Below are 26,647 nucleotides of genomic sequence, written 5' to 3' on the forward strand. Positions count from 1 at the left end.
TTTACACTACTCGGCTTAGTTATTTCTTTCAAACCCGTTTTGAAATTAGACTGGTTTATATCGCTCTACGAAAACTTCCTTCCACCTCTGTATCCACAGCTCCTTAATTTTACAGGAAAATGAGCCGTAAGAGGAAAAACCATTAACATCAGCAAAATATATTTCAAGCAGAGAGAATGGCTGGATGTGCTGGCCGGTGACGAGAGCAGCCAGCAGGCTCTTTAGCCTCCTATGTCCGTCCCTATCGCTTCATTTTGCTTCCAAAACATCTAACGTACATGTCGGGGAAGGAGCACTAAAACTAGATCTCCTAAGGATAAAAAAGTGAGAGGCTACGACAGCAGCAAATTGGCTTTTCTCTCCCGTGAGCCTTACTCCAGACTTTCCCCCCTGCATGGGAGCAATTTGAATCGTGCAGTAATTGCTTATGTTGCTTTTCTCCCAACACCGTTTCTACAATGGAGTCTGATCTCATTACTTTCGCCCGCGGTTGAGTTCTCAGCCGCTTGGTGCAGGAGGAATAATGCTAAGTGGTGTGTTAACAAAAAAAAAAAAAAAAAAAAGAGGGAGAAGTGATTTTTGTCATGCTTTTCGGCAAGTGGAGTTAGAACAAGCATACAAACCGTGACGGCGCATCATTCTGAAGCTCATCCCTGTCTTGTCAAATGAAGCAATTTTTAAGAGATCCTTTTTTATTTTTCACAAAATGGTTTAAATGCTGCTTCCTCTTTTATTAGCTTGTTTTAAAGCAGATTGTTGTTGTTGTTTTTTTTTAGCATGATGAAGATAGAGGAAGAGCCAAAGGAGCAGCAGAGAAATGGATGCGACAAGAGTTATGAAATAGAAATCAAAAGCTGCACTCCCGCCTCGTTGCAGTCGAGTAGACTGGGTATGGTTTTCCAGAGAGTGTGTGGCGCATGTTAGCCCTGGGTGATATGCTTCTTTGTGAAGTACTGTGTATTACTTTTTTATTTTAAAAGACAGGGAGGCTCTAGATATAGCTTCTGCCCAAACAGCACTTTGCAATTCACCCATGTGCTCACATTGAGGAAAGGTCACTTAAGCAAATAAACTGAAGGATGAGTAATGTCTTATAAATGCCTAAAAGGAAAAAAAAAAACAAAAAACAAGTTGGAATATTTTACAGTGTTCAGAGAAATAGGACACAAACTTTTTTTTGGAGGCATTTACACGTCTTTTCCATAACCGTCGGCTGTGGTCCACAGTGAGGGCTGCAATGAATTCGACACCGAAAGCGACTGCAAACTCTAAGCTGAGAGAAAAGTCGAGTCTTCAGTCGTTCCAGCATTCCCAGTTCAAGAAGAGACCTGGCAGCAGCAGCAACGGCAGAGCGAGCTCCGCTTGGCTGGCTTCTCCTCTCTGACTCCCTCTGGCACCTGATTCAGTGTCGGAGTCCTTCTCAGAGTATGGCGGGATGACGTTGAACTCCTCATTTGCTCCCTCTTCCTGTTCCTCCTCTTGGTCACTGTCCTCCATCTGTGGAGGAGAGAAAGAGTGACTGCTCCAACTAACAAGCGCAATGAAACATGGAGGGACGGTGTAGACTCAAGAAGAGTCGGAGTTTGCTACGCATGAAAACACCTCAAATATACAAAGAAAATATTCAAGATGAGAATTTAAACCTTCAAAATGGCCTTGATTTGTTTTGGTTTGGTTTTTTATCTACTAGCACTTGGGACTAGATGCTGCTAGCATCTGGTAGCATCAGATTCATGAAGTCCTACAAGTTTTGAACTGGGCCTCTATGGATAAGACTTGTTTGTCCAACATAAACCCCAGATGCGTGAAATTTCTCCGAAATTTGGAGGCCAAAACAGTACTTCAAACTTGTTGTTGTGACACAAACCATTTCTGATTCCTTTGTACTTTCAACATAATCCTACTGAAAGAGGCCACAGCAATTAGGAAATATATTGTCAATACATGTCAAAGTAACATCTGCGTAGCAGGACCCAAAGTCCATTTTTTCCGATAAAGTTACTCAAGTAAGTAAATGTAATTGAGTAAATGTTATTAGTTACTGCCCAAATCTGCCCACATCCCCATTAGCAACTTTTAATGACCTTATTTGTTTGTCTGGGTTCCTTATGATCACCTTGATTTAGCAAAGAAACCAGCGTATTTTGGGAATGTCTGTAAAGTTCTGCATCTGCTCCACAACATGAACATTCAGGAACAGGACTGAGAAGAAACAGGCTGTTGAACATGAAAAAAAAAAAATCCAAAGAGAATGAGGTCATGTTCTTCCTGATAAAATATTCCATTGAAGCTGCTGCCATAAGACGGCCATCGTTGGATATCTCTGCAGCAACTGCAAGGTTCCTCCACGGGGCTTCATGCCTATATGGGCTAGCATAATTTCTGCTTTAAAATCTCCAAGTTATGCATCGAAGCTCAAAGGCAAGCAGAGCCAAACTGCTGTCTGCTCTTTTATTTGCTTATGACAAAAACTGCGAAAGAACAACTCCAAATGCATGGAAAATAAAACCGCCTTGTTTGCATCAAGCAACACTATGGGACTGTTGACAATAGGATTGTTATGGGATGCATGGAAATATAATACTCAGTGGTTTGAAGATGTGCAGCTGCATTTATTTAATATCACTTCTGAGTGACAACACCTCAGTTCTCAGCTTAGATTGGACTTTTTCCATCTATGTATAAATATGTTGCATATTATATTTACATGCACAACGCAGATCACCTGGGGGACAGCCTTCTGCTTCAGCATACCTGATGCCACTGTCTTCCAGGGTTCCCTCCCCCTTCCTGCATCCTCTGTTTCGCTTTTACAAAAAGGTCACGGAGCGAGCGCCACACTTTTCTGCAGGCAGCCTCTTCCATGGACGACAACCTTGCAAGCAACAGCTTGCACAAAAACAACAGCTTCCATGCGACCCGAACAGTAAGAATCAATGCCGAACTGTGATACTACACTAGACTGACAATACACACCTGATTTTATTACATTTTCATTTATCTCCTGCCCTACAACAATATTATTTGTGAAAGTTTAGGTCGAAAAGTGGAGGATTTTGCACAGAACTGTTCCATGAATTCAAGTGAAATTAGATCAGTTCTATTGTTATTTTTAATGATTGTGACGCTGTTGGTGCAAAATCAGTGAGTAGTTTTTGTGATTCACCGAGATGCTGAATTTCTTTTTGCAGCTAAAAGTGACAGCCTGATGAAGGGACGTTCTACTTCTGGATGTTTTTGCTGCCACTGCATTTCACTACAGCACTATTTATGTCCTCCAGCTAAACGTAGTGTGTCAATTTAGCAAAACAATTAAGGTAGCCGTCACCGTCCACAATGGGAAGCATGGAGACATTCAGGTTCAAATGGGCAAATCAGCAAATTGACCCGCAAACACCCCTGAGATGTTACGTGAATGTTTACTCAAGACAATTTTAAGAAATTGTAATTTCTCAACCACATCTCCATGTTGGCCGGACTAGTGTCCAGCAATGATCTAAACTCACAAATTTCAAACACCAGTCAGTGTCATTTGATTTATTTCACTGGATTCCCGCCACATCATTGTAAAGAGGTATTTAAATGGAAGTGTGCAGAAGAAATGCAAAAGTCAAACACCTGAACTGTGGGGTCTGGGTCTCCTGAGGTTCTATTGCAATACAGGATATAGTAAGATTACAACTGTACATATGAACCAGACGAGCGCACTCCCATGAATAATAACAGTCAAGATTGCAGCAAACACCTACAGCTAATCCTGAACCACACTGAGAGGTGGAGATAGAAGAGGAAGTGAGACAAGAATAATCTGGGATTATGCAGGAAGCTGCTGGGCCTCAACTCACTGCTACAGTCCTCAGTGAAACGTCGGCGTTAGGATTTGATATGCAGTCCCCTGACTGGAGCCGTATCTCCAACACCGACACACAGCGAGAGAGTAGCAGGAGTTTGTGCTTACGCTGTTGAATTCAGGGAGCGTGTTGACGCTAACGTGGACCCTCTCCTGGAAGACGCGAGGGGAGGGCTGAGAAACTGGCACCGGCGTGTGTTCCACCGGAGGAGGCGCTGAGATTCCCATGGAGCTGATGGCATTGCCTAAAAACAAAATCAGCAGGGGACGTTTTCATTAGTTTCACATCTTAATTCCGCTTTGAATCATCACTAAAACATTATCAGTGTGTGTTCTCAGCTAAGATGGAGCCAAATACTCCAAGTTCTTCACTATTAATAACAAAAGTTACCTTTTGATGAGCTTAGTTTAGAAATATATATATTTTTTTGTTTAAGAGAGATTCGCTCAACTAATTAAAACCTTATATACAAGTTTATAGTGAAATTACTCAACAGAACAAAACATTTGAAGAACTAAAGTATAAAAATGAAGGACTTTCATTTTTATACTTTTATTCAATGTTGATATAGAATTTTGTTCTGAGTACTGAGGTGGCAGAGAAAATAAAACTTTATTTAATCTGTCCAATAAACCAATTCTGCATTGATTTGTATCATTCTGGATTTAAAATGGTTACAAAATATTTTTAAGTTTTCTAAAGGATGCCAATCGATTAATATCTGACAAGAATCCCAAAACTTCAGAAAAGAAACATCATAGTTCCTCCACTGTATGTAATATATCCATGAGGTTTATTTCCACACATTCATGCATTTTTTAAGGATTTCTATGGGAAACAATGCAAGAATCAACAGAAATTTTGTGAAAACAACCATTGTTTTCCAAACGTGTGATATTTTCCACAATGAGTAAAAGGATTTAAGTTTATTTTTATGGGGGGTTTTTTTTACACATTTTTTCTAATATATTTTGTCTGGCATTCTGTAAGAGATATCACTTATTGTAAAAAATATATATAAAATAAGAACAACAGAAAAAGTAACATGGTAGCATGTATTCTTGCTCACATGTTGTGTTTTCCATCTAATTTCAACTTGCAAAGCTGATTCTGGACACGGCTGCAGCCACAGAGGATAAAAGTCAAACAAACGCTATGGAGTCAAAAACCTGCCCAGAAAATTATATTCTAACCAATTTAAAAAAAATAAAAAACTCAATTTACACTCAATTCTGTGGCTCAATTATCAGATGCAAATATATACTTTCATGCTAAATTATTCCAGTGTCAGTTCTTCCTCACTTGGAGTTTTTCCTCTTTTGTAAGGCACAACTTCTTTTCAGCTTTTTGTCTCGAGCCGAGAAGGGAGAAGAAATATTTAAGTGTTAAACTGAATGTGGAAAATGTAGCTGGTCACATCTGGATGGGCTGTTTAATCGGCAACATAATGAGCCCTGCCACAGGCCCGTGTGCTGCTCACACATGGTCACTCTGCAGTGACAAAAACATTACAAAAACGAGCTTCACAAAGTTAACCTTTTTGCAAATGGATAAAGAAAGCAGTTAACTTTTTTCAGTTTCAAAAACAAAACAACAAAAAAAAGATTAATTAATTTGAGGTTATTCACAAGCATCTATTTAATATAAGAATGGGAAGAAATGCCAGTTTTCTGGAATAAACCAGCAGCTGGTATCTCCAGGATATCTGTGGTAGCCGACTGGCAGGCGAAAACAGGCATGCAGAGTTCCCATTGTCTCCCACTATCTTCACTTTGCATTGGTTTACAATCACAACTAATCTGAGCCTCAACGTTATTTCTGGAAGACAATGTTGAGAACAAAATGTGAGTGCTGTACGCTAAATGAAAGTCACATACAGCTTGATTGTTAATGAGGCCCCTCATTGTGAAATCTTATTTCTAATTAAAACCGCCTGTCTGTCTGTCCCCTATTGCTTTCATTTGTTTTGTTTTTTTTTTAGTACGGCACATGCTAAACAAGGCATCCTTATACACCAGCAGGACGTACTGAGCAAGACCTCTAGATGCTCGTTCTGGTTTGGCTACGACTCAACCTCGAGCCGCTTCCAGTTGATCACGATTTGGTGAAAGGACTCATCGACTCTGCCGAGTCTCAGAATCACATTCGCATTTGGCAGGCGGCCAAGCACCCGGGAGAACATCTCTCGCTGTTCATTTATTTATAAGAAAACATTATGGTTCAGTGACTTGCCCTCTCAATCATCAATTATGGCCCACCTCATTTGAATTCTGTATTAATGCACATTAGAAAGCGCTCAGTTAGATTAGCATCTCGCCATTCATTTAGATAATACTTACATTTGACAGCTGAAATACGACGTCTCCTCTGTTATTACAGTGATACAAGGATTGTCGGCTGCGAGTTTATTCTACAAAGTATAAAGACATGAAGGAAATTGGCAACCTAAGCTGCAGCATTGACTCATTAACATTTCAGAAGAACTATAATTTATTTTAATTCATGTTTCTTGCCACATTTCAATCCAGAATTTTCAAGTAACTGTGGTTATGCTCTCAGTTTTAATGATCTGCTTCACATGAGGCCATTATTCACAATATTCACAGAGAGAAGAGGGAAATCGAAAACTTCCACAAACTGCCGGAGCAAATGTTTGTGTTTAGTTTAATCCTTACAGTAGAGACTTAAAGTATCTCACTGTGTTCTGACGGTAAGAAAGGAGCAGGAGATCATAAGGTCTTTTATACCTGATCATTTTCAAACCTTGGATTTTATTTATTTTGTTGTCTGATCATGTCTATTACAGATGTAATCCCTAAATACAGCAATCTGTTCTTCACAAACAGAAACCTTTCAACCAGTTTCACTCTAGTAATTACATATTAGTTGATCAATATTATAGAAAATTGGATTGTGATATTATTACGTCTCTGTGACTTTCAGCATATGTTTCAGATGTTAATATCTGCTAAGCTGTAACGCCAGTTATCCAAAATGATTAGATTTGTTTACTGCGCCTCTGCGTTGTTCTTTTAAGGATTTGATTCATAAATTAAATGAAGTAATATTTTATTTTACTTGAAACAAAAAGCATAGTAATTAGGCTTTTAGGAACACATGAAAAAAATATCTCTCAGTCACCAATATACAAATTATGCATAATTGTTAAGTTGAATAAAGAGCCATCTGGGAGGCATGAGGGAAGAGACCTCCCATTACTGCTCTTCTCTTTTTAGCATGATCCAAAAGCGGGTCCAGATGTATCTACCGAAAAAGACAAATTACAGAAAAGCCATATTTAGATTTCTCTATAGTGCCTCGGTCTGCTGTGGATCATATAAAGTCCTTGGTTTCCTCACAGGTTTTCTAAAAGATTTGAGTATGGCAGCTAAAATATTCATGAAAGAATGTTCATTTGATATCTATTATTTACTAAAAAACCAAATAAGGACTCAGTTTTTCTCAACCATAGCCACCAGATTTTTTAGTTAAACAGTCCAGGTAATCCAAAGAGTCCATCAAGTCCTGAGTGGGCGCAATTTATGGCCCACTGGGACAGTTCAGCCCTAAAACTGAACTGTCCCACAAACTTTCTCATGCACTTCCCTTACGTAGACACAAGTTGTTGCTGAACAGATTCTGGATGCGTTGACAGCCCTGCAGTTCGTTCCCGCTGCCTTCACATGAGCACCACTGGGACACCTCCGTGCTGCTGTTGCTCACATAGTTGGGAGTCATGATGGTTCCTGGAAAACAAAGGTTTAAAACTCTTTAAACAACACTTTCCATCAGCAAAAGTACAGAATTTGCACCGTGCAAAAACAATTTTAGATTATGAAGTCAGCAGTTGTCTGGTTTTTGTTATGACTGCAAGTACACTCAAGCTTTTGTTGTATTTTAAAACGGAAGGAAATAAAATTATTTTTATGCTCATGCAAACCATCAAGAAATGGTGCTTTTGAATCACAGCATTTTAATTGATCTACATCTTTATTTTGTGCATTAAAACAAAGAATATGTGAATTAAATTTTAGAAACACAAAACTGATAATGAGTTCTGCTACTGGCTTTTGTTATTTTCCCCTCTCGGCTTTTCTGTTTCACTTTGTTCCATGTTTTAAATTTTTTTCAGCGTCTCACCTATGAGTCCGGTATAAGCCTTGAGGCACATGGCTCTGCTCTCTCGCATACAGCCAGAGGCAGAAAGAGAGGACTGCTGACAGTTGTGTTGGAAATCTGCAAATCGGGATCTGAAACACACACACACGCACACACACAGGTACACACACACACACACAGGCACACACACTCAGTGGAGAAAATGGGTTTTCGGAGCGTCAACACATAAAAACTGAATGCATTTTAAAGTGTTCTGGAAGTTTTATTTTGGCACTCGGGGCTGTCATAAATCAAAACAATGAAATAAATTGAAGGATGAGAAAGAGAAGTACCTACATTAGAAATATGTTTGGAAATTTGTTGTTGTTTTTTTCAGCACAACAAACACTTCTTTGTAAGAAAACTTCAGAAATTAAATCTTATCTGTTTGGATCTCATTTTCAATGCATACAGACAAAAAACAACACATGAATCTTCACTGCATGAACTCGAATTCAAACTGAATACATGGAAGTTTCTGGTTGTATTGTGGGGTGAAAAAAAAGTGAAAAGGTTAAATATTTTTACAGTGCATAACAAGTTGGATTAAGTGAATTAAGAAGAGCTTTCCAATTTCAATTTGTTTAATACTGAGGGCTTAGGGAGTGAACCAAACATATTTTTATCTCTTTACTGAAGGAGCGTTTCAGGGATTTTCCCATTGATTGGCTGAAACTTGTGGCTGCCTTGAGAAACAAAATAATAAAAGTATTTTCTTAAACAGAACGAGCTGTGCTGCTAATAACACACCAGCTTTGCTATGTGGCTGCAGAATGAGTCTCTGGAAAATGTCCTTTTATTATTGCCAACCGTTTTCATTTAGAAAATATAAACTATATGTCATAACATTAGTAAATGCTACACCTGTTTTGCTATAATTTCCCTTACAGACTAAATTACTAACCAAATCCGTCATTTTCCGTTCCAGGAAAGTGTGTAGGGTGCTCCCCTCTGCTTTGTGCTGCATGTGTTTATGAATAAAGTAATCGCTACGGATGAATCAGTTAAGAGTCATAAATTTAAGTCTTTTTTTTTTTTTTTCTCCCTGGAAAATGCACCGTGCTGCTTCAGGGGGGATGGGGAAGTCTCTCTCAGGTGGAGTAGTTCAGTTGTCTCCCGGTATTATTCATGACAGCTGGGAAAAGAGACCATGAAATTGACCGTGGGTTTGGGTGTAGCTTCTGCTGTGGCTGCTGTACCATGTCTAAGTGGTGAGAGGAGAGCCAAGGCAGGAAGAAAAGCTTTTTATGATCAGTCAGCCTGAGTCCCTGCGACCTAGAGAGCGTGACTATTAACTAAGCTCTGTACTATCCACGAACGGGCAAGAAGTTCTGCAGACGCAGAACTTTCTTGAGCGTTTTGGGACTCTCGGTGGGGATGATGCCCTGGGGCTGACCCGGTACGCACAGTTCGGATTTTACAAACCAGTTGGCCTGGGAGCCAGTGGAGATCTCTTAGGAGGAACTGGAGTAAGATGGTAGAAGCAAAACAGCTTAAGCTTAACCACTGCTCCCATAGTATGACCCTAAATTAGTCTATATTTCTACATAGAAAGTCTAAATAGAACCTTCAAGATAGCAAGTGTGTTTAAATATTATTTTATCATTTTATCAATCAAATCAAAGCAGCTTTATCTGTATACTGTCAAATTATTTCAATGTGAAACGATGTTCAATGTTATTTAATTTTGAAAAATATTTATCATATGCAGAGACATTCATTTAGTAACATTTTAAGTTTAGAAATGGGTTTTATCAATATATTTTGGCACAACTGGCCATTTGAGAACATTAAATATCCTGATATGGCCCAACATGAAAATGAGTTTGACACTGCTGGTACAGATTAAAGTATGCACATATATAAAACCTATAAGTCCACATAAGGTGAGGTGGTCCGATTGAAATGTAATTTAAAATGAGATTTGTTGATGACCCTGAACCCAAAGATCACAGAAACATTGACCTGTTTGTTAAAAAATAAAACATATCTCAGGTTATAGATCTGCAGAGCTTGTAGCAACTTATCCCCAGAGATCTGCAGCTACAAATACAGCAAACATGTTTCTAAAATCATCAATCCTGCGGAGCTAAACCTTCTCAAGAGCTTATATGTGCATAATTTTGAAAACATGCACTTTAACTTTTGCTTAAAATTTAGAATTATGAACTACTTTGCAAAGGTCTATCATATTCAACCCCAATAAACTCATTTTATGCATATTTTAAGTTTTTGGCTGTCGTGAAAAAGCATGAAAAGTTGAACTGTTATGAATATTTGAGTGAACTAATGCAACTACTTTGGAAAGTGGGTAGATGGGTTGCTGCTCATCGCTTTGCAGACTTTACTGCTCCTGTTTCTCTGCACACAGGCTCTTACCTACACAGCTCGTCTCTGGAGCAGTAGTTCTGGAGGCTGAGGCAGTTGGGCTTGCCGACTCTTTCCTCCCCTCTTGCGTTCTCCTCAAAGGAACATGATGGCACAATGGTTTTCCTCCGGCGCTCCCCACACAGAGTGTCAGAGCAGGGACAGAAAAGAAGAGCGAAGCTGTACTCCTCCGGCACACGCTCCAGGAAGCGCCGCAGGGCTTTGTGGCATTTCTGGCGGTTGCAGCTGTTGTCGGTGGCTGTTGCTCGCTTGGTGCAAGCTACCACATACTCTGAGCGCAGGGAGCCACATTTCTCATAGAGGCCGCAGTCCTGAGCGGCCTTCAGACACTGGTTCTGGCCGTCCACGACAACAGAGGAAGCTGCAGGAAGCAGAGTACCGACTCGTTAGTGTGAAGTAAAACAAACAGCTTTCTAAACCAACAGGACATACTCTACCTGCCATGATGGAGGCCATTCGCGACACCTCTATGTTTCTCACCAGATTCAACTTCAGCTCTTCATATGGGGACACTTCATACTCATCGTACACTGAAACAACATTGGACCACATGAATGAAGCAATGAAGCAAAGAACACCCACGTACAAAGTGTGTGTTTTCTACCCACCTGCGAATCTCACGGTCCAGTAAACCTTCAGGCAGTGCTCCTCTCTGCGAGAGCCCCGCTGACACTTGCAGACTTGAAGGGGCTGATAATGCTGCAGTGAGTTTTGGGCCTCCAGGCACTCCAGGCGGGCATCTGAACTGAGAGGCGACACGGCTTCCTCTGCCGCACAGTACTCCAGCAGGCGATAGATGCCTTTGCAGGACGGCTCCTGGACACAGCCCTGCTCCGCCACCAGACAGTCTAAGGACGCAGATACTGAAACGCCGCCTGCAGAAGAGGAGACTCTAACATTATGAGCTGCAAACAGGTTCATTGCAGACGCTACGGGTTGCAAGCTAAAAAGTAAGGTAACAGTGTGCTCAATTATGAATAGGTTGTTATGTGTTATTAATATCCCACGATCGGTGAAGGTCAGTGGATAATGAATCAAGTTCATCCTTTCAGCAAAAACCATGTCCGGCTGCACTTCACCTGTCAGAGCAGAAGGTTTGCAGTTTATGTTCTGGTCAAAAAGTCAAGTCAAGCCTGAAGTCTTTGCAATTAATGTGCAACTTGAGTGTGAAACTCAGGTCTCCATCTCAGCCAGGAAGCAGGCTTGTAGTGATAGATTGCAGACAGCATTCTATGAAGTAACATACACCAAAATACACGATTTTAGATTAGATGTGGTTACATGCAACACTACAACGAAATGATCAATCATCACATTTAAACTAAAACAGGCAGTTAATCAGCTCATCTCAGGTTTCAGGCATGGCGTTAAAAAAATCTAAATCAGTGCAGAAACCTGGCTCGTCAACTTTATGATCCCTTAAAGGGATTAAAAAGATGTTAAAAAAAGATGAAATTTTGGAGCTGCAGCTCTTTTGCAATAAAACACCTTATTACCTTATTTGGATGCAGAAAAACATTTAGTTGACATTTTTCTTAATAGTTTTGAGAGTCAAGTATTGAACCACCTCAAAATTTCACCTGCACAGAGCCAAATTATCCATGAAGACAAAGGCAGATTGTTGACCCAAATCAAGACCTCTAGATCAAAGTTTTATTATCTGACAAGAAAAAAATTAATGACATTGTCCTAATGTTTCCCAATGTTACTTGCATAAGAAGATCTGTTTTTCCAACAGGTCAAATTAGTGAGTAATTTTTTTCACCGTCAGCTCAGGTTTTTGTTTGTATTTTTATGTAACGGTTTTAATAATTTCTTCAGCATCTTAATGGTTTTCTCAACTATATTCTTTCTCACAAGTCAATGGTAGACTGTGTAGACTAGCAACAGTTCCTATATTTTCTAGTCTGTGAAACCTTCAAATTATTTGTGAGAACAAAATATCTGTATTCCTAGTTTTCTTGAAAATATTGCTAAAATATTGCCACCTTGTCTTGAACCTTGCACAGTTTGCCAGCTTGTCTCTTGAGCAGAAGGTATCGTTAAAACTCTTTTTTGCCTAAATGGTCTCACTGTATTCTCCTGTCTGACTTATTGCAGAGTTTTGGTAAGTCCGTGGTCGCCCAAGCAAAAGGTTTTGATGCCCTAAAGTCCCCTTTCTCTTTTACAACCATTTTGTTTTACTGTTGTTTATTTTGTGGAAGTAATTGGCCAAGGTCTTGGTAATGACTGCACACTTATTTCAGCTTCTTTTGCCTATATTTCATCAGCTAATACAAACACATGTACAATAAAGATTGTACACTGTTAAATCACAACACAGTAATGTCAGATTCCTGGCAATGCTCAGTGTTGGACCATATTGATGTCTTTCATGAGTCATACTAGTAATGAAGTTTTTATTTTTTATTTTTTACAGGCGATAATTTATCCAGGTTCCCCAGTGCAGGATTACAGTTGCTGACATCCATCCAAAGCACATTTTCAAGATTGATTTCCTTTCTTTCTGATTTCACAGATGTTCACTTCGCCGGAACAACGTTTTCAAGCGTTGATTATTTTGACAAACTCTATTTTCATCACTGGATTCATCACTGGAGAGCTTCTTGGATATAGCAACCCCAGCAGCATTGCCTTCATAAACTTGGCATAAATTCTGGCGAATAGACAGCCTCACACACACACAAACATAAAAAAAAAAGAAAAAAAATATGAACATGATAATTTTCTGCCTCAAAAGCGACGCTGTTCAGCAGCCAACTCTCAAATATGAGATGTGTCTAGAATGCACAAACCCTCACAGGGAGTTTTTTTTTCTAAAACATCGTTTGAACTACTCCATTCATCATCACAATAAAACTTGCATTGTCATGAGAGTCGTTAGACTCTGAAGGATAAAATATGTTGAAAACATTTGTTATGCTTATTGTACTTCATATACTGTAGGGACATACATGTAATTTATTTGGAAAACATATATCATTGTCAGACGCCGTAACAGTGAGTGTGAGAACCTTCTTTAACAGAAATGCATTTATTTGGAAAAAGCATTTTAGCCAACATCAAACACCGCCTCCAGATGCAACACCTCTGTGAAGCTAAAAACAGTTTATTTAACACAATTCAGCTTTGGAAACAGGCCTACAGTTATTTGAGCATACTAAATTTACACAAAGAGTAAAGCTACAGTTTTTATGCAGTAATGTGTTTCAAAAGGTAGGCGAAAGGAGAACAGCATGATTATAAAAATAAATCGTAATCACTATTTTTGGTACAACTCTTCAATATGATACGTTCATTTAAGTTCAGGAAAGAAATGGCGTTTACTGCACACAAAGCAAATATTTGCTTGAAATGTTGGCTTTGAGCCATTCGAGAAGCACTGTAGCTGAAACTAAACTCCAAATCACACCTCAGTAAAGAAGTGCCAATATGAAATCACTTCTCAGAAAGCCAACTACTACAACAACCACAGGCACGCCTCCAATCCATATTCAAGAAATTCCAGTCAACTTTTCGCTCTTTTCATAGTACAGAGACAGTTTTCACAAATCATCCGATCCTACAACTCCACAGGACTCACAGACTTTGCCTGCAGCTACTTCCTGTCTTATCTCACAAATCTTGTGAGGATCATTTCTCTTTGACACTCACTGTCACGTTAGGGCTATCCCGTGGTTTGGTCCTTCACCTATTCTCTTCATCATCATCTATCTCCTTCTTTCTCTGGATCAAGTCACCATCTGTAATGGAATTTTCATTTCGCCGCCATGAAGATGCAGCCAATTACATGTCAAAAACCAGAGCTGCACTTCCAGTCATTGCCATCAATGTTGGCACCAAAAGATGCCATCTTTTGTTGAGGTGCTGAGGAATGTTGCAATTTATTAAAATTGAATGAATATTAATGAAATTCATTAAATTTCATTGAAATTGATTAAAACTAAGAATAACGTCCTAAAACAAAGGCCTGCGCAGTCAAGATTCAGACGTGGTTATAAGGCGACAAGCCAAAATATTTACACTCTACAATACAGAGCTATTAATCCTCAGTACTCGTTTCTCTTCAGAACCACAACAGCCCGTCTGTCTATAGAAATAAGGAGTTAGGGTTGTTTTGACTCAAAATGTTCCAACCAGGAAGGTCTGTGAGAGAAAAGCCACAAATCTCTCCATAATGATGATTCTTGCCCCATTAGAGTCACAAAGCAGAAAAGACAGAAGCTGCCTGAGGGAAACAATGGGGGGAAATGCTCTTTGTGAGTGAAAAATGTATTTTATTAAAGCTCTTCTGGAAATTAGTTTTTTTTTAATGTGACACCTAATTACCCTTACCAGTTTCTACCCATACGATCTCAGTCTAGCAAAAAATATAACGTGTGTGTATAGGAAACACACACACTTTTCGTCTTGATTTTGTGAATTTGTCGTACCCTTTTATCAGTGCACGCCACGCAGAAGAAGAGGCGAGCAAACGCATAAAGTGTGTTAGAAATTAAACCTAATGAATGATGGCTAGCAGATCCGTACCTGTCTTTTTATCACATGTGCTCACTGGCTCAGCTCGTAAACATAAACATATAATCCATCGCCTCAGTTCATGCACAAACCCGGCTTTTGAGTTCGTCTGGTGACACACTTCGATTAAGCTCCTGCTGACACGTGGCACAAAGCGCGACTGCAATTCAATTCTGCTGCTGCATGTTTTGTAATCTCGAGCACCGCATGAGGTCCATGTCTCACTTTGGTATGAGACATATCATGAACAGAAGTTGTGTTTCATCCCCGCCGCAGGAAAACCTCCAAAGCCGCCGCACAGAATCCATAGGAGGAGGCGGGACGAAAAAATAGTATCACACAGGGCAGTGAGTCATTGTCACAGTCACAGCTCCGCGTGAAGTGTAAAGGAGATCATTACCTGTCTATCTGCAAAGTCTGCCTATGTATTATGTATTGCTAATTGTACCAAAGTGTCAAATCCCACTGTGTTGAGCTGCAGTTTAAAGAAGCTTCTTGTAATCTTCTGTATGCACAGAGAGCACTTTGTTTTCTTCTATTCTTACCACAGCGGAAAACAGAGAGCCAACAGTCTAAATTGCAAAGAATTGCAATTGTATGGAGGCAATTTTTGTTGTATGCAACTGGGATTTTAAGTAACAGACCAACATGAAGTAGTCCATAATTGTGAAGTGGAAGCCATATGATGAATGGCCTTCAACGTTTTTTACAAATAGCAATCTGAAAAGTGAGGCACGGATTTTAAATTTGGGGTTTGCCTCAACCAGCTTTGCAAACTGAAAACTGAAATGCTGCTAATTTGTCTTTAATAACTCGAGTTCATTCAGATTGGGCGACGTCTACGTTAAGCCTATGGCTACAGAAAATGCATTTAACAGTTTTAAAATAAAAGCCATTGTTTTCATTCAGCTTCATAATTATGAACTATTTTGTCTTTCCTTTATAAAATCCATATAACATGTACTTTTGTTTGTAGTACATTTTAACAGGAAAAAAGGCTTTACAGTGGCAAGGCAAAGTAAATTCTGCAATGCAACATTTAAAAAAAAAAAAAAAAAAAGTAGAAAGCCTGATTGAGAAAAATGTTAGAAAAGACAGAGGCTGATTTTTATTTTAAATGATATAAAATAGGAAAAAAAAAAAACGTAAGACATGAATTACTTTGATATGCGAGCACCCTATTGATTTCTCACTGGAGTGATTAATAGAATTTGTGAGGCAAAGCTGATGAAGGTTAACGCCGTGATTTTTGCGCCGCCCTCAACACTCTGCGCCCACTCTCACAGGGAGAGACGGTTTGGCAAGTTCCTCTTCTGTCTCTTCAAACATGGTGGGTTAGGCTGAAGAGAATCCAGATTGTTGGGCAGTAATTTGATTAGGCAAGAGAGAATGCCTAGTGGGAAAGTGTGAGTCTGATGTGAAATTTGGTCGGGAACTGTGACAGAAGGGACTTGTCGACAGGAAGTCACACACATAGCAGCGAGACACTGCAGTGAACTAAATGCAGAAACATGCCAATAAGTGACACTACTTGCTATGTTTTCCTCGGAATCAGCTCAAATGAAACTAAAATTGTTTATTCCCAAACTGGCCGAATGTTGACTGGTAAATTTGGGAAACCTCTACTAAATGCAGAAGAAAATGCATGAGGTGTTGAACTCTACATTAAATGTGAATAAGAACAGAGTTATTATTATTCCAACTTCTACTTCTGTCCCTTTTATTAATCCCTGCTGAACTGACTGAAGCTCTTCACACTCTGTGGTCACAAGAGAGTGTAGTGATGGCGGCACAGACATTTGGCAAACCTTTACAAACTCCAAGCCTAGAATTGACTAAATATGCCTTGCTGCCATGCTTTGATAAGCAGAATCCTCAATTAGGCTTGATGAAATGCAAACAAGACCTGGAATCTGTGAGGCAGGAAATCCAGGAATGTGGTCCAGTTGAGCCTCTTTTTCCTAAGTTTCTTTGTGCAGACTAAACAAAGAAGATTGCAGGTATTGTGTATCGCCAATAAGCTGAAGCCAGAACCGAGCCCAGTCGAGCAGTGACGGATGGTAAAATGGTTGTCTGAAAAAAGAAAAAGTTGAGCCAGAGGTGCACTTGAGTGCACGCTGATTTTATGTTCTGAAATAGTGCGTCTACTACGTGGCTAATGCCTCATCTAATGAGGCACGGCAGTCGGATTGTGGAGCCACATTATGCATGCATTAACCACAACACCCCACAAGCCTCCACAGTAGTTCAGGTTAAATGCATCAGGTGCATCATCAGCCAGTCGGAGTGAATCTTCCAGGCTTCTGCCTTCTGCTGTTTACTGTGTTCCTAAATTTCAATGTGCCACATAATTTCTTGGCCACATGCACACACACACACGCACACACACGCACACACACACACACACACGCATACACACACACGCACATGCACACACACACGCACACACACATGTAATGCCCATTGATCAGAGCAGTTTTATCTGTGCAGTTGTCTGTGAGTGACAGTCAAGATTCAGATTAACACAAAAAACTGAGTAACTGGCAATGGCAGTTAGGTGATAGAAAAAAAAAAAACAATCAACATAACACATTTTTTAAGAGGCTGGTGGTGAGAAATCACATTTATAAAAGGTGAAATTATGATGACAGTTATCCTTCAATAGTTTAATTACATTAAAGCCAAATATGTAAATTACTACTTATGATAAAAGGTTTATTTTATGTTTTATCTTACCTGTGCGATGTTCAACAGGCACCAATTATTATTATTTTATTTTTTTGTGTCTTGCTGTTGTGAGCAAAACGGAAATACAAAATCAGAGTGCAGACAGACAATGCCTCAGCATGAGGAGAGACAAAAAGACGGCACGACAACAAAGAGAGAAAACTCTACAAGTAGAAAAACTCAAAAAGTCAAACTGAGAATGCTCATGAATATCTTTCACTTTATGTGAACTAAAACCGAACCTGTGACAAACACTGGTAAGGCTCAATCGGGTCCAGTAAGTAAGGCACAGAAATAGCAGCAGTCAGTCAACAGTTGCAGCCTGCACTGCCTGGGATTTTTGTAATAATCCAAAGGGGCCTGGCAGTAACAGGTCAAAGTCGGGTTAAATGTCATTTAACAATAGTTTTCAAACGTGGCACAAACACCGTCAGGCCTTTTAGTGTCAGGCCATTTGTCTCTGAGATTTCTGCAAGGTAAATTCAGGGAAAGGTGTGAATGACGTCATCTGCATTAGCTGGAAAATGATAACCAGGAAGGGATTTCTGTATTCTGACACACTAAAGACGGCAAGCCGCAAAATTATTCATAGCTATTGAATATTGTTCCACAAACAATAAGGCATTTCTTTGAATTTTATGTGAGAGACCAGCACAGTGTTACTGCAAAGCTGTGAAGAGGAAGAAAGAGGACGCATGGTTTTAAAAATCTTTCTCAAAAGTCTTTAAAGTGTGGTACGCTTTTGGAATTTAGCCAGATTTACTCCAACACCTCCAAATAAAACTAAGAACAACCTTTTTGTCCTCAGAAGGCACCTAATTAGTAAAAAAAAAGGAAGGTTAATTTGTGTGTAAATTAATCTCAGAATTAATCCAGCTGTCCGCTGAAGGCCTCAGAGGTTTATTAGAGAACATTAGATAACAAAAAGCATCAGGAAGAGAGAGGAAAACAGCGGTTGTGGATGAGATTGAAGCAAGGCTGGGTTAGAAAAAAAATCTGATTTGAGCACCTCATGCACCACTGTTCAATCTATCATCTGCAAATGAAGATTGATTAAGACAGTGGCTCCCAATCCTGGTCTTTAGGGACCACTGTCCTGAAGGCGTCTCCTAGCTGCCTCACACCTGACTTAAATAACTGGACATTTAACCAACTTCTGCAGCACTTGACGCCATGAATCATTAGAATCAAATGTGCTGAAATAGAGACTTATATAAAACATGCAGGACAGTGTTGCCTGAGGAGAGGAGGGTTGGGAATCAGTGTACGAAGACATGGCTTTCCATCAAAACTGATATTAATCACGGATGCAGCCAAAAAGGCCTATGGTAACTTTGGAGGAGCTGCAGAAATTCACACAGATGGGGAAACTCTGTACCAATGAGTTGACAGGAAAGCAATTAAGCATTTAATAGAAGATAGGTAAGAAGAAAGCAGTCGTTGAAAGAGTAAGAAAATGCTCTTTTGGTGTGAACATACAGCTGGAGCTAAAAATGAAATGGTTTAGATAACAGTCAATCAGAATTCAGACCTAAACCTACTTGAGAATCTGTGGTAAGGCTTGAAAATTGATATTTACACATCCCCACCATCAAATCTGGAAATGCATGCGACATTTTTGTCATTCAAATTTGCGGTCTGCATGGCTTGTAGCGACATACCCCAACAGACAGAACCAGAACTGCAGCAAAAGGTGATTATACAAAGCATGGGTGTATCTGAATAAAAATGCATCCCATACATTTCAGATTCTTACTTCAAAATAATTTGAAAACAATTCACCGCCACCACTTTGTGTTGGCCTGTCACATAAAACCCCACAGGCGGCAGAAACATGAAAAGGTTACTTTAAATATGAAAGTATGTCTTTTAACTTAAAGACGCATAAAATCAAAATCAAGCAGATATTGTGTTATTTGATGTTCTTCATTTTGGTCTTGATGACAGACAAGCTGGGGAGGCTGCACTCTTATTCTGAAGTTCCTGCCAGCATTGTTGAGGTAGCAGAAACGACCAATGAAAATTAAATATAAACCGACGCAGATTTAAGACTCCGTTCTGCACAATCCGCAGTTCTCGGCGACGTTAATGACAAACTTTGAATCAAATAATTTTTGATTTCCAATCAGGTATAATAGGAAGAACTGACATCATGACAGAGTATCTAATTTGCATGTGTAATGAGTCAGATCTCAATTAATTGGCACTTGAAAATGAATGTTTTTCCTTGGTGTGATTCCACCTAAGCTAAGTACTCTGTGTGGCACACAGAATGCATGAGCGGCTTGACATTAACAAGAAAAGCATTTAATCTTTTTCAGCGATCCTAATCTCTAATGGGCACCCGCAGCCAACATTATCGGGATGCAGCCGGACGTGTGGAAGCCCCCGTCTCCTCTTATCTTGTCATGATCTAAACAATTATAATGTCTGCATGCGTCTCAGCGACGTTGAACCCACTGAGAGACGAGAGAGGTGCTCTAAATAAAAGTCATTCAATGCGGTGCATGCAAACAGGAGAAAACATGAAATTCAAACAACAGCACTGATTAAATTGATATTTTTTTGTATAAAAGACCAACAAGTTTTTTTTTTACTTTTCTTTACCAGCCGAGCTCAGATTTTAGGCTTCGGTCGTAAACAACTTATTTATAGAAAGTTGAATGTGTTCGCAGGACGAAGAATCCAAATCCGTGAAGTGTGAACTATTCTGGACAGCTTTGTTTCCATCTGATCATCAGCTAAGACAAATGGATTCTCCAAACCTGTCATGCTCACCTAAAGATTTAAATCATTACTTCAATTTTACTTAAGCTCTGATTTAGTACTGAGAACTAAAGTGTTTAAAAATTCATGTGTGATATTTGCAGCAGCCCAGGACAGTCCAGTCAATACTTTGAAGAGCCTTTGTCTGGATCTGGTCCAAGGCAGAGATAACGGACCTGACCCAATGATGTCATCCACATAGAAAACACTTTTCCTGCTCTATGATTTAATAAACCTCTTTGACTTTATGTCTCGGTAGCTTACCTTGAACCGAGAGTGAATTATTTTGCTGCATTCTTTTGGTTTGAAAAAAACATCTCTGTCTCTCTCTCTCTCTCTCTCTTTCTCTCTCTCTCTCTATCGCTCTCTCTCTCACACACACACACACACACACACACACACTTTTCCCTTTGTTCTTGTATTTTAATAACTATCCAACATTTATGTACACAAGCAAATTTTTGTACCTCAAATACAAATCCCTTTAGCAAAAAGAACAAAATTTCAGAGTAATAATGTACATCTTAGTCAAAGATCAATTTTTATTTTTATTTTTTTTTGTGCTATTTTATGTATGAAATTTTGGAAATATAGATCTGCTAAGCTTACTGTTGTTCTCTAAAATAAGTTGCTCACAATATTGCACAAAATTTAAAATAAAAAATATTATCCTGAGGCTGCATTTCTAATTACTAAATAGACTGAAAAAGTATTCATGCCCTTGAAAGCCCCTGCGTGCCAAACCATAAACTCCAAAGTATTTCATTGAGATTTTTTGTGACAAATAGAGGAGACGTGGTTGCAGTGTATTTAGGGACAGCAGAGTGAAGGGGTCTGAATATAAAACGCATGTGCATGAAAATGCGACACCTGAAAATAATGGAAGAGGAAAATGTGTGTAATGGACTCATGCAATTAAATGATAAATGCTCCTTACCCTGAGAAAAGACATTGAGCAAAAGTCCAATGATCATCATCCTGTCCGGTGACATTGGGGGACAGCTGCGGAATGGGGAAGCGGGTACCCGGCTCGCTGAAGCTCAGTTGCCCGTCTCCTGCTTCATCCAGCCTCCTTCTGCACTCCTCTGCTGCTCCCGCTGCTGTGTCCGCTCGGACTGAAGTGTTCCGGACGGTCTGCTGCACAAAGTTGGCAAAACTGAACAGAAGTGACTCAAGCTCTCGCGATTTTTGTCGCTCCCCTCATTTTTATGATTCGTACGGAACAAGGTAAACATTCAGCGGGTTTCCTGTGAATTGCTTGAAAAGTGGAAAAGATTCTCTGCCGTGTAAAGACTCCCCAGCAAAGGCAAACGCACCTGTCTCCAAAGCGCGTTGCCTTTTACGCTTCTGCGTGGGATTCCACGCGCAGCTCAGCTCCACGGTTGTCCGCGCGGACGTTGAGTGCGGCGAAGCCCCAACCTGATTGGCCCCCGAACAGGCTGGACGTACCAATGGGGAAGACAAAACGTTTCCTGTTGAAGGAACAGCTGGGTCTTTGCGGTCAAGTTGTAACTTCGTGGAAAGCAGGAGGTGGACAGTAGGAAGTAACTGAAAGGAGGCGATTTTTAATCTTTTAATGCCACGGTTAAGCTTCAATTGAAAACGTAGAAAACAAAAAAGTTCTCTAATCACAATAACAAATTTCTGAAAATGATTTACATAACTTCCAACAATGAACAGTACTGGGTTCGTTTAAGACTGTTCTTTTGAATTAATCAGGATAAAGAGGTATAGCCAATGCCAAGAAAGAACTATTACGCAACAATAAAACCACTTAAAAACAGACACTGTTGTTCTTGTTAAGACATTTTTTTTGAACAGCACTGAATCCCACTCATCCTCGTTGCTGCTGTTAAATTATTACAGATTCAGTTTTTGGTCAAAGTAAATCAGAAGTGATGTCGGATCAAAATTTCTAGTTCTGTCAGCTAAGTAAATCTCTTGAATTTCTGTTGGTTTTGATTCCCCCTCTCAATATTATTACTCGACTCCATCTGGCCACTTTTTGAAAAAGTTCAACCCCCACAGCAGAAGTGTCCATAAGGCAGGGACAGTTTAAATGGTTGCACTTAGAGTCAGTGTTTTATGGGTATAATTGTGGAACTGCGACACAGAGGCAATCAGCAGAAATGATTAGTGACACTAAACTGTGACTGTTAAAATAACTGTCAAGTTGTATTTCACCATTTATTATTAAAACTAGCATATCCGTTAGTTCTATTAAATCCTAGATGATTTCTATTTCTTCTTAACTGTTTATGGACAGAAGCATTTTCAACAATATTTTTCATTTTTCATAAACTACTCATTTGAAGTTGAGAAAGTTTCATTCCGTTTGCAAACGTGAGAGCTCTTGGGGGCCCTCTGCTGGTTTAGGAGCCCGAAGGAACAGTATTGTTTGTGCATATATCCTAATTTCTGGTTTTAGATTGTATGACAAACAATCTTGAAAATATAAAATTAAATGAAGTAGGTTCCAATCTCTTCAATGAAGAGTCATACTTAGAGTGTTTCCCACTTTTATCCTTCTGTAATTGTACTGAGAGACTATTAAAGATACACTGCGCCTAACCATGTAATTGAAAGGTATTTACCCTGAGAGAAGAATCACTTTAAATGTGATTACTCACCTTTGACCCTGAAGAGGTATTTTGCCTCTTTGTGTCTGGCCTGCTGTACAGGTAAAAAGCTCAACATAATTTCCTTCTTTGTCATGAGAAGCAATTCAGCTCTCCTCATATTTTTTATGTGTACATTGATGAAGAAATGACTCATTTGAAAAGCTTAGCTTCAAAAATAATAAAGTCAATAAAAGTACGGCTTATGCTGAAATTAACTTGTCAAAGTTCATAAAATGACTCATCTTACAGCATGAAAACATTGAATACCTGTGGCTGCTTCTCGCCAAGACAGAACAAAACCAATTTCCAGCTGGTGCCTGAAGTTCCAAATGTTGTGTACATTTGTTTTAAACTTCACTAACAACTTAACCTTAATAGTTATACAAAATCCAGTAGGGAATTTAACACATAGTACAATGTCAGAATAAAAAAATAAAATAAAACACCAAACAGGATCACAATCATCATAATACAAGGCCATTGTACACACACAAACAAATAAAGGAAAAGAAAATTGAAAAAACAAAAGTAAAATAATAAATTTAAGTCATAGAACAGAAGACAAACATCTCTACAGTTGGAATGCAATTAAAAAGGTATCCTGGAAAGGGGGAATAGATGAAGCACAAGTGCAATTTCACGCACAAAAAAAGGCATTGAGGAAATGTGTCCCACAGGTACTGGGCAGCAGGACAGAATGTCCAGCTCTGGATCCAGGATCACAAGCTGGACTCGACTGACCCGGGTGGAACTAGTGGGGGGAACTTTAGTCCACCGAATATTTAGGTTCATGCTCACTCAGTGTCTTGTTGTCCAAACACATTCTGATTTGTAAATTATGTTCTGCACATCTCAGCAAGAAATGCTGTGTGACATGGTCCTTTCTCATGCTGACTACAGTTTCATGTTCAGCAGCAGGTGTTTTGTTAGACTAATGCCTGCAGTCCAAAATGTGCAAATCTGAAGCAGTAGTGTTCTTCCAAACATATATTTGCATGATTCATATCAGAATATGAGACAGGTGTCATCTTGGGTTTTCTTTAAATGGCTTTCCTTTGCATTTTTGTTTTTTTACATTTAAGATGTTAAATTTGGTCATTGATGATCCTAACAAAAAGGAGGGATTCACAGACATTTAAAAATGAGTTCTTCCATACGGAGTGAGATTTGAATTCTGCTAAATGTAAGATTTCAACTATTTGTTGACATCTGCTGTCAATTAAAAGGAAGTACAAGCTGGCAAATACTGAATCCGTAGTTCCAAAGTTTGGTAATGGTAGTAAATAATTTGAATACCCTAACAATAAAAAAAATGTGCACAGCTGTCTAAAATCTGATTATAATTGATAGATGTGTTTTGCAGTCATTTCTTTTTAGTTGTGATCATCCTGTGCTAGGTTTAGTTAGTTTAGAGAGTTAGTTTAGTTTAGCTTGCATGTGGTGTTATCTCCTGGGATTCTGGCTTTCTCGCACAGTACAAATTGGCTAATCTAGATGTCCCTTAGATGCGAGTGCACTGCCAAGGTTGTGTGTCTCAGAGTTGCCATGTGATGGACTGGTGATCTGTCCAGACATGCACACCAGTCTGCATCTACACCTGGATGGATGGATCATGAATGATGATAAGACTCAGTGAACCAAGAGTCCTATCGTCTTGGTTCACTGATAGCAAGTTATCTTTTGCTTCCCCCTGGTGGACAAATGCATAAATGGCATGTGTTTCATTAGGTTTCTCATCAGCAGCCCAAGATGCTGCATTTAGCAGGTTTACTCTGTAACTTGCAGTGTACGTAGAGGAGGCGGAAGGCAGAGGGAGTCTCCAAACTTACATGAAATCAAATTGAAAGAAGTGTTTCCTTGGTGTAATCTAATTAGTAAATTGTTTGGGAAAATAATGTTTTTTTTCTTCTTCATAGAAATGACATAGGAAAGCCATACATAGCCTACTTTGGTGGAGAATTAAATTGCAACAAACCCATACATTAGCTAGGCAATGCTATATGACTGATTCTGCATGGATAATTGGGTATTGATGGATGGATGGATGGATGGATGGATGGATGGATGGATGGATGGATGGATGGATGGATGGATGGATGGATGGTTGGATGGATGGATGGATATTAAGGTTGCTTACTAATGTAAAGACAGTCAAACAAAAGGCATTCAGAATTACATTAGGTGAGTCTAATGTCCACAATTTCAAATATTTTGGACAACAGCCATTTTTATAAACATTTTTTAGAACACTTTTGAAAAATATATAACATCCTGCCCTGATAAACAATTAGAAAACTATACATATTTGTAATGCCTATAACTGTGTGCTTTGTAAGGTGGGATTTTTTTTTTCATGTTGTTTGTGACTGTTAATTGCTTGCATATGCCTAGACTTGTGACTTGCTCTTAGAATTCTGGGTTTTGCAAGATATTATTGTAATGTAATGTTTATAAAACATGTGCAACACCCAATTATTTAATAAGAGAAAAAAATATATATATTTAGGCTTTCTCAGTTTATTTTTATGATTGTTTAAAAACTATGTTAAATTCTCAGAAGAACAAAAACAACAACTGTGCTCATAATGTCATTATCGCTGTGTTTTAAAAAGAGTAGTGCTACTAGTGCATCTTAATGAACTTATATCTTGACTAGTCAGAAGTTACAGAGTGGTTTATCCAAGTATATTTATGAAAAGTTGTGTAGAAGGACATAATGTCCTTCACAATGTCAATTCAAGAGCATTTTCACAAGATATGTATAGACAAAGACACACAGATGTTTGCAGGCTATCAGAAGCTTCTTAGCTGGGTTAAGGAGAAAGGTGAGTCCAAAGTTCTCCATTTCTGTTAAACTATTTCTTTTTCAATATCATTTAAACTTCAGGGTCCCAGAGTCTGGAGGAAGGTGACCTTTTTACACATAATTAGTGAGCCATGTCATATGCCGTTGGTCCACTGCGGTATATGGCCTTTACTTGTATAGCACTTCATTAAGACTAGAGAACCCCAAACCACTTCACACAACATTCCCACATTCAGGGGGAAAGTATTTTCCTCAAGGACACAACAACAGGGATTAAACCAGCAACTCACTGATTACAGGACAAACTCCTACCACTACTGCCTTTATGTTTTATTGAGTACAGTCAACACAGCCATCTACTAAAAACCTTTTGAGCACTATTATGTATGTAGGGCTTTTTTTTTTTTTTTTGGTGTGGGGGCAGCACTTTACTTTCCTATGGAGCTTAATATGGGATAATCAAAATTATCGGCAATAACTGAAATATGTCACTTTATAAGTTACTAATCTACTTTATGTTTGACTTTTCCTTTTTGAATAATTTACTAAATTAACTTAATTGTTCAATAATTGCTATTCTAATTTGTTGAATAGTACCTGCAGTTAATCATAGACAGTTTGAATGTTTATATAGTTTCTACTCAATACAGATTTTATCTGTCAGGTAAGCTTGTTCTCAGGGTGACACTGAACCGGAAACCAGACAAGAACAAGAGAATCCACGCAGAGGTTCTTCCTGCTCTGTGTCCAAATCAAGTGAGTCACTTCACGTGAATTTACTTTCCTGGGAAAAAAGTACAGCACGCTAGCCT

The 26,647-nt window shown here is 39.1% G+C and overlaps 1 protein-coding gene across 2 annotated transcripts; it reads right to left on the reverse strand.

The window, feature by feature from the left end:
- Window positions 1–440: 440 nt before the first annotated feature.
- Window positions 441–21,970, reverse strand: gfra3 (GDNF family receptor alpha 3). Of its 2 annotated transcripts, none has more exons than XM_015052815.1 (9): window positions 21,725–21,970; window positions 21,346–21,542; window positions 11,006–11,272; window positions 10,835–10,927; window positions 10,389–10,758; window positions 7,992–8,101; window positions 7,463–7,597; window positions 3,959–4,095; window positions 441–1,497 (listed from the first exon to the last, which is right to left on the reverse strand). In XM_015052815.1, exons 2-9 carry the CDS (start codon window positions 21,398–21,400, stop codon window positions 1,294–1,296), a joined length of 1,371 nt encoding a protein of 456 aa, XP_014908301.1. In that variant the 5' UTR covers window positions 21,401–21,542; window positions 21,725–21,970; the 3' UTR covers window positions 441–1,293. The 2 variants fall into 2 exon arrangements, with proteins under 2 accessions (XP_014908301.1, XP_014908300.1); XM_015052814.1 differs by having other exon boundaries at window positions 21,346–21,545.
- Between the last annotated feature and the right edge of the window lie 4,677 nt (window positions 21,971–26,647).

Source organism: Poecilia latipinna, unplaced genomic scaffold, assembly GCF_001443285.1.
Source record: "Poecilia latipinna isolate Pla-1442-1.1 unplaced genomic scaffold, P_latipinna-1.0 Scaffold1135, whole genome shotgun sequence".
Taxonomy (NCBI): domain Eukaryota; kingdom Metazoa; phylum Chordata; class Actinopteri; order Cyprinodontiformes; family Poeciliidae; genus Poecilia; species Poecilia latipinna.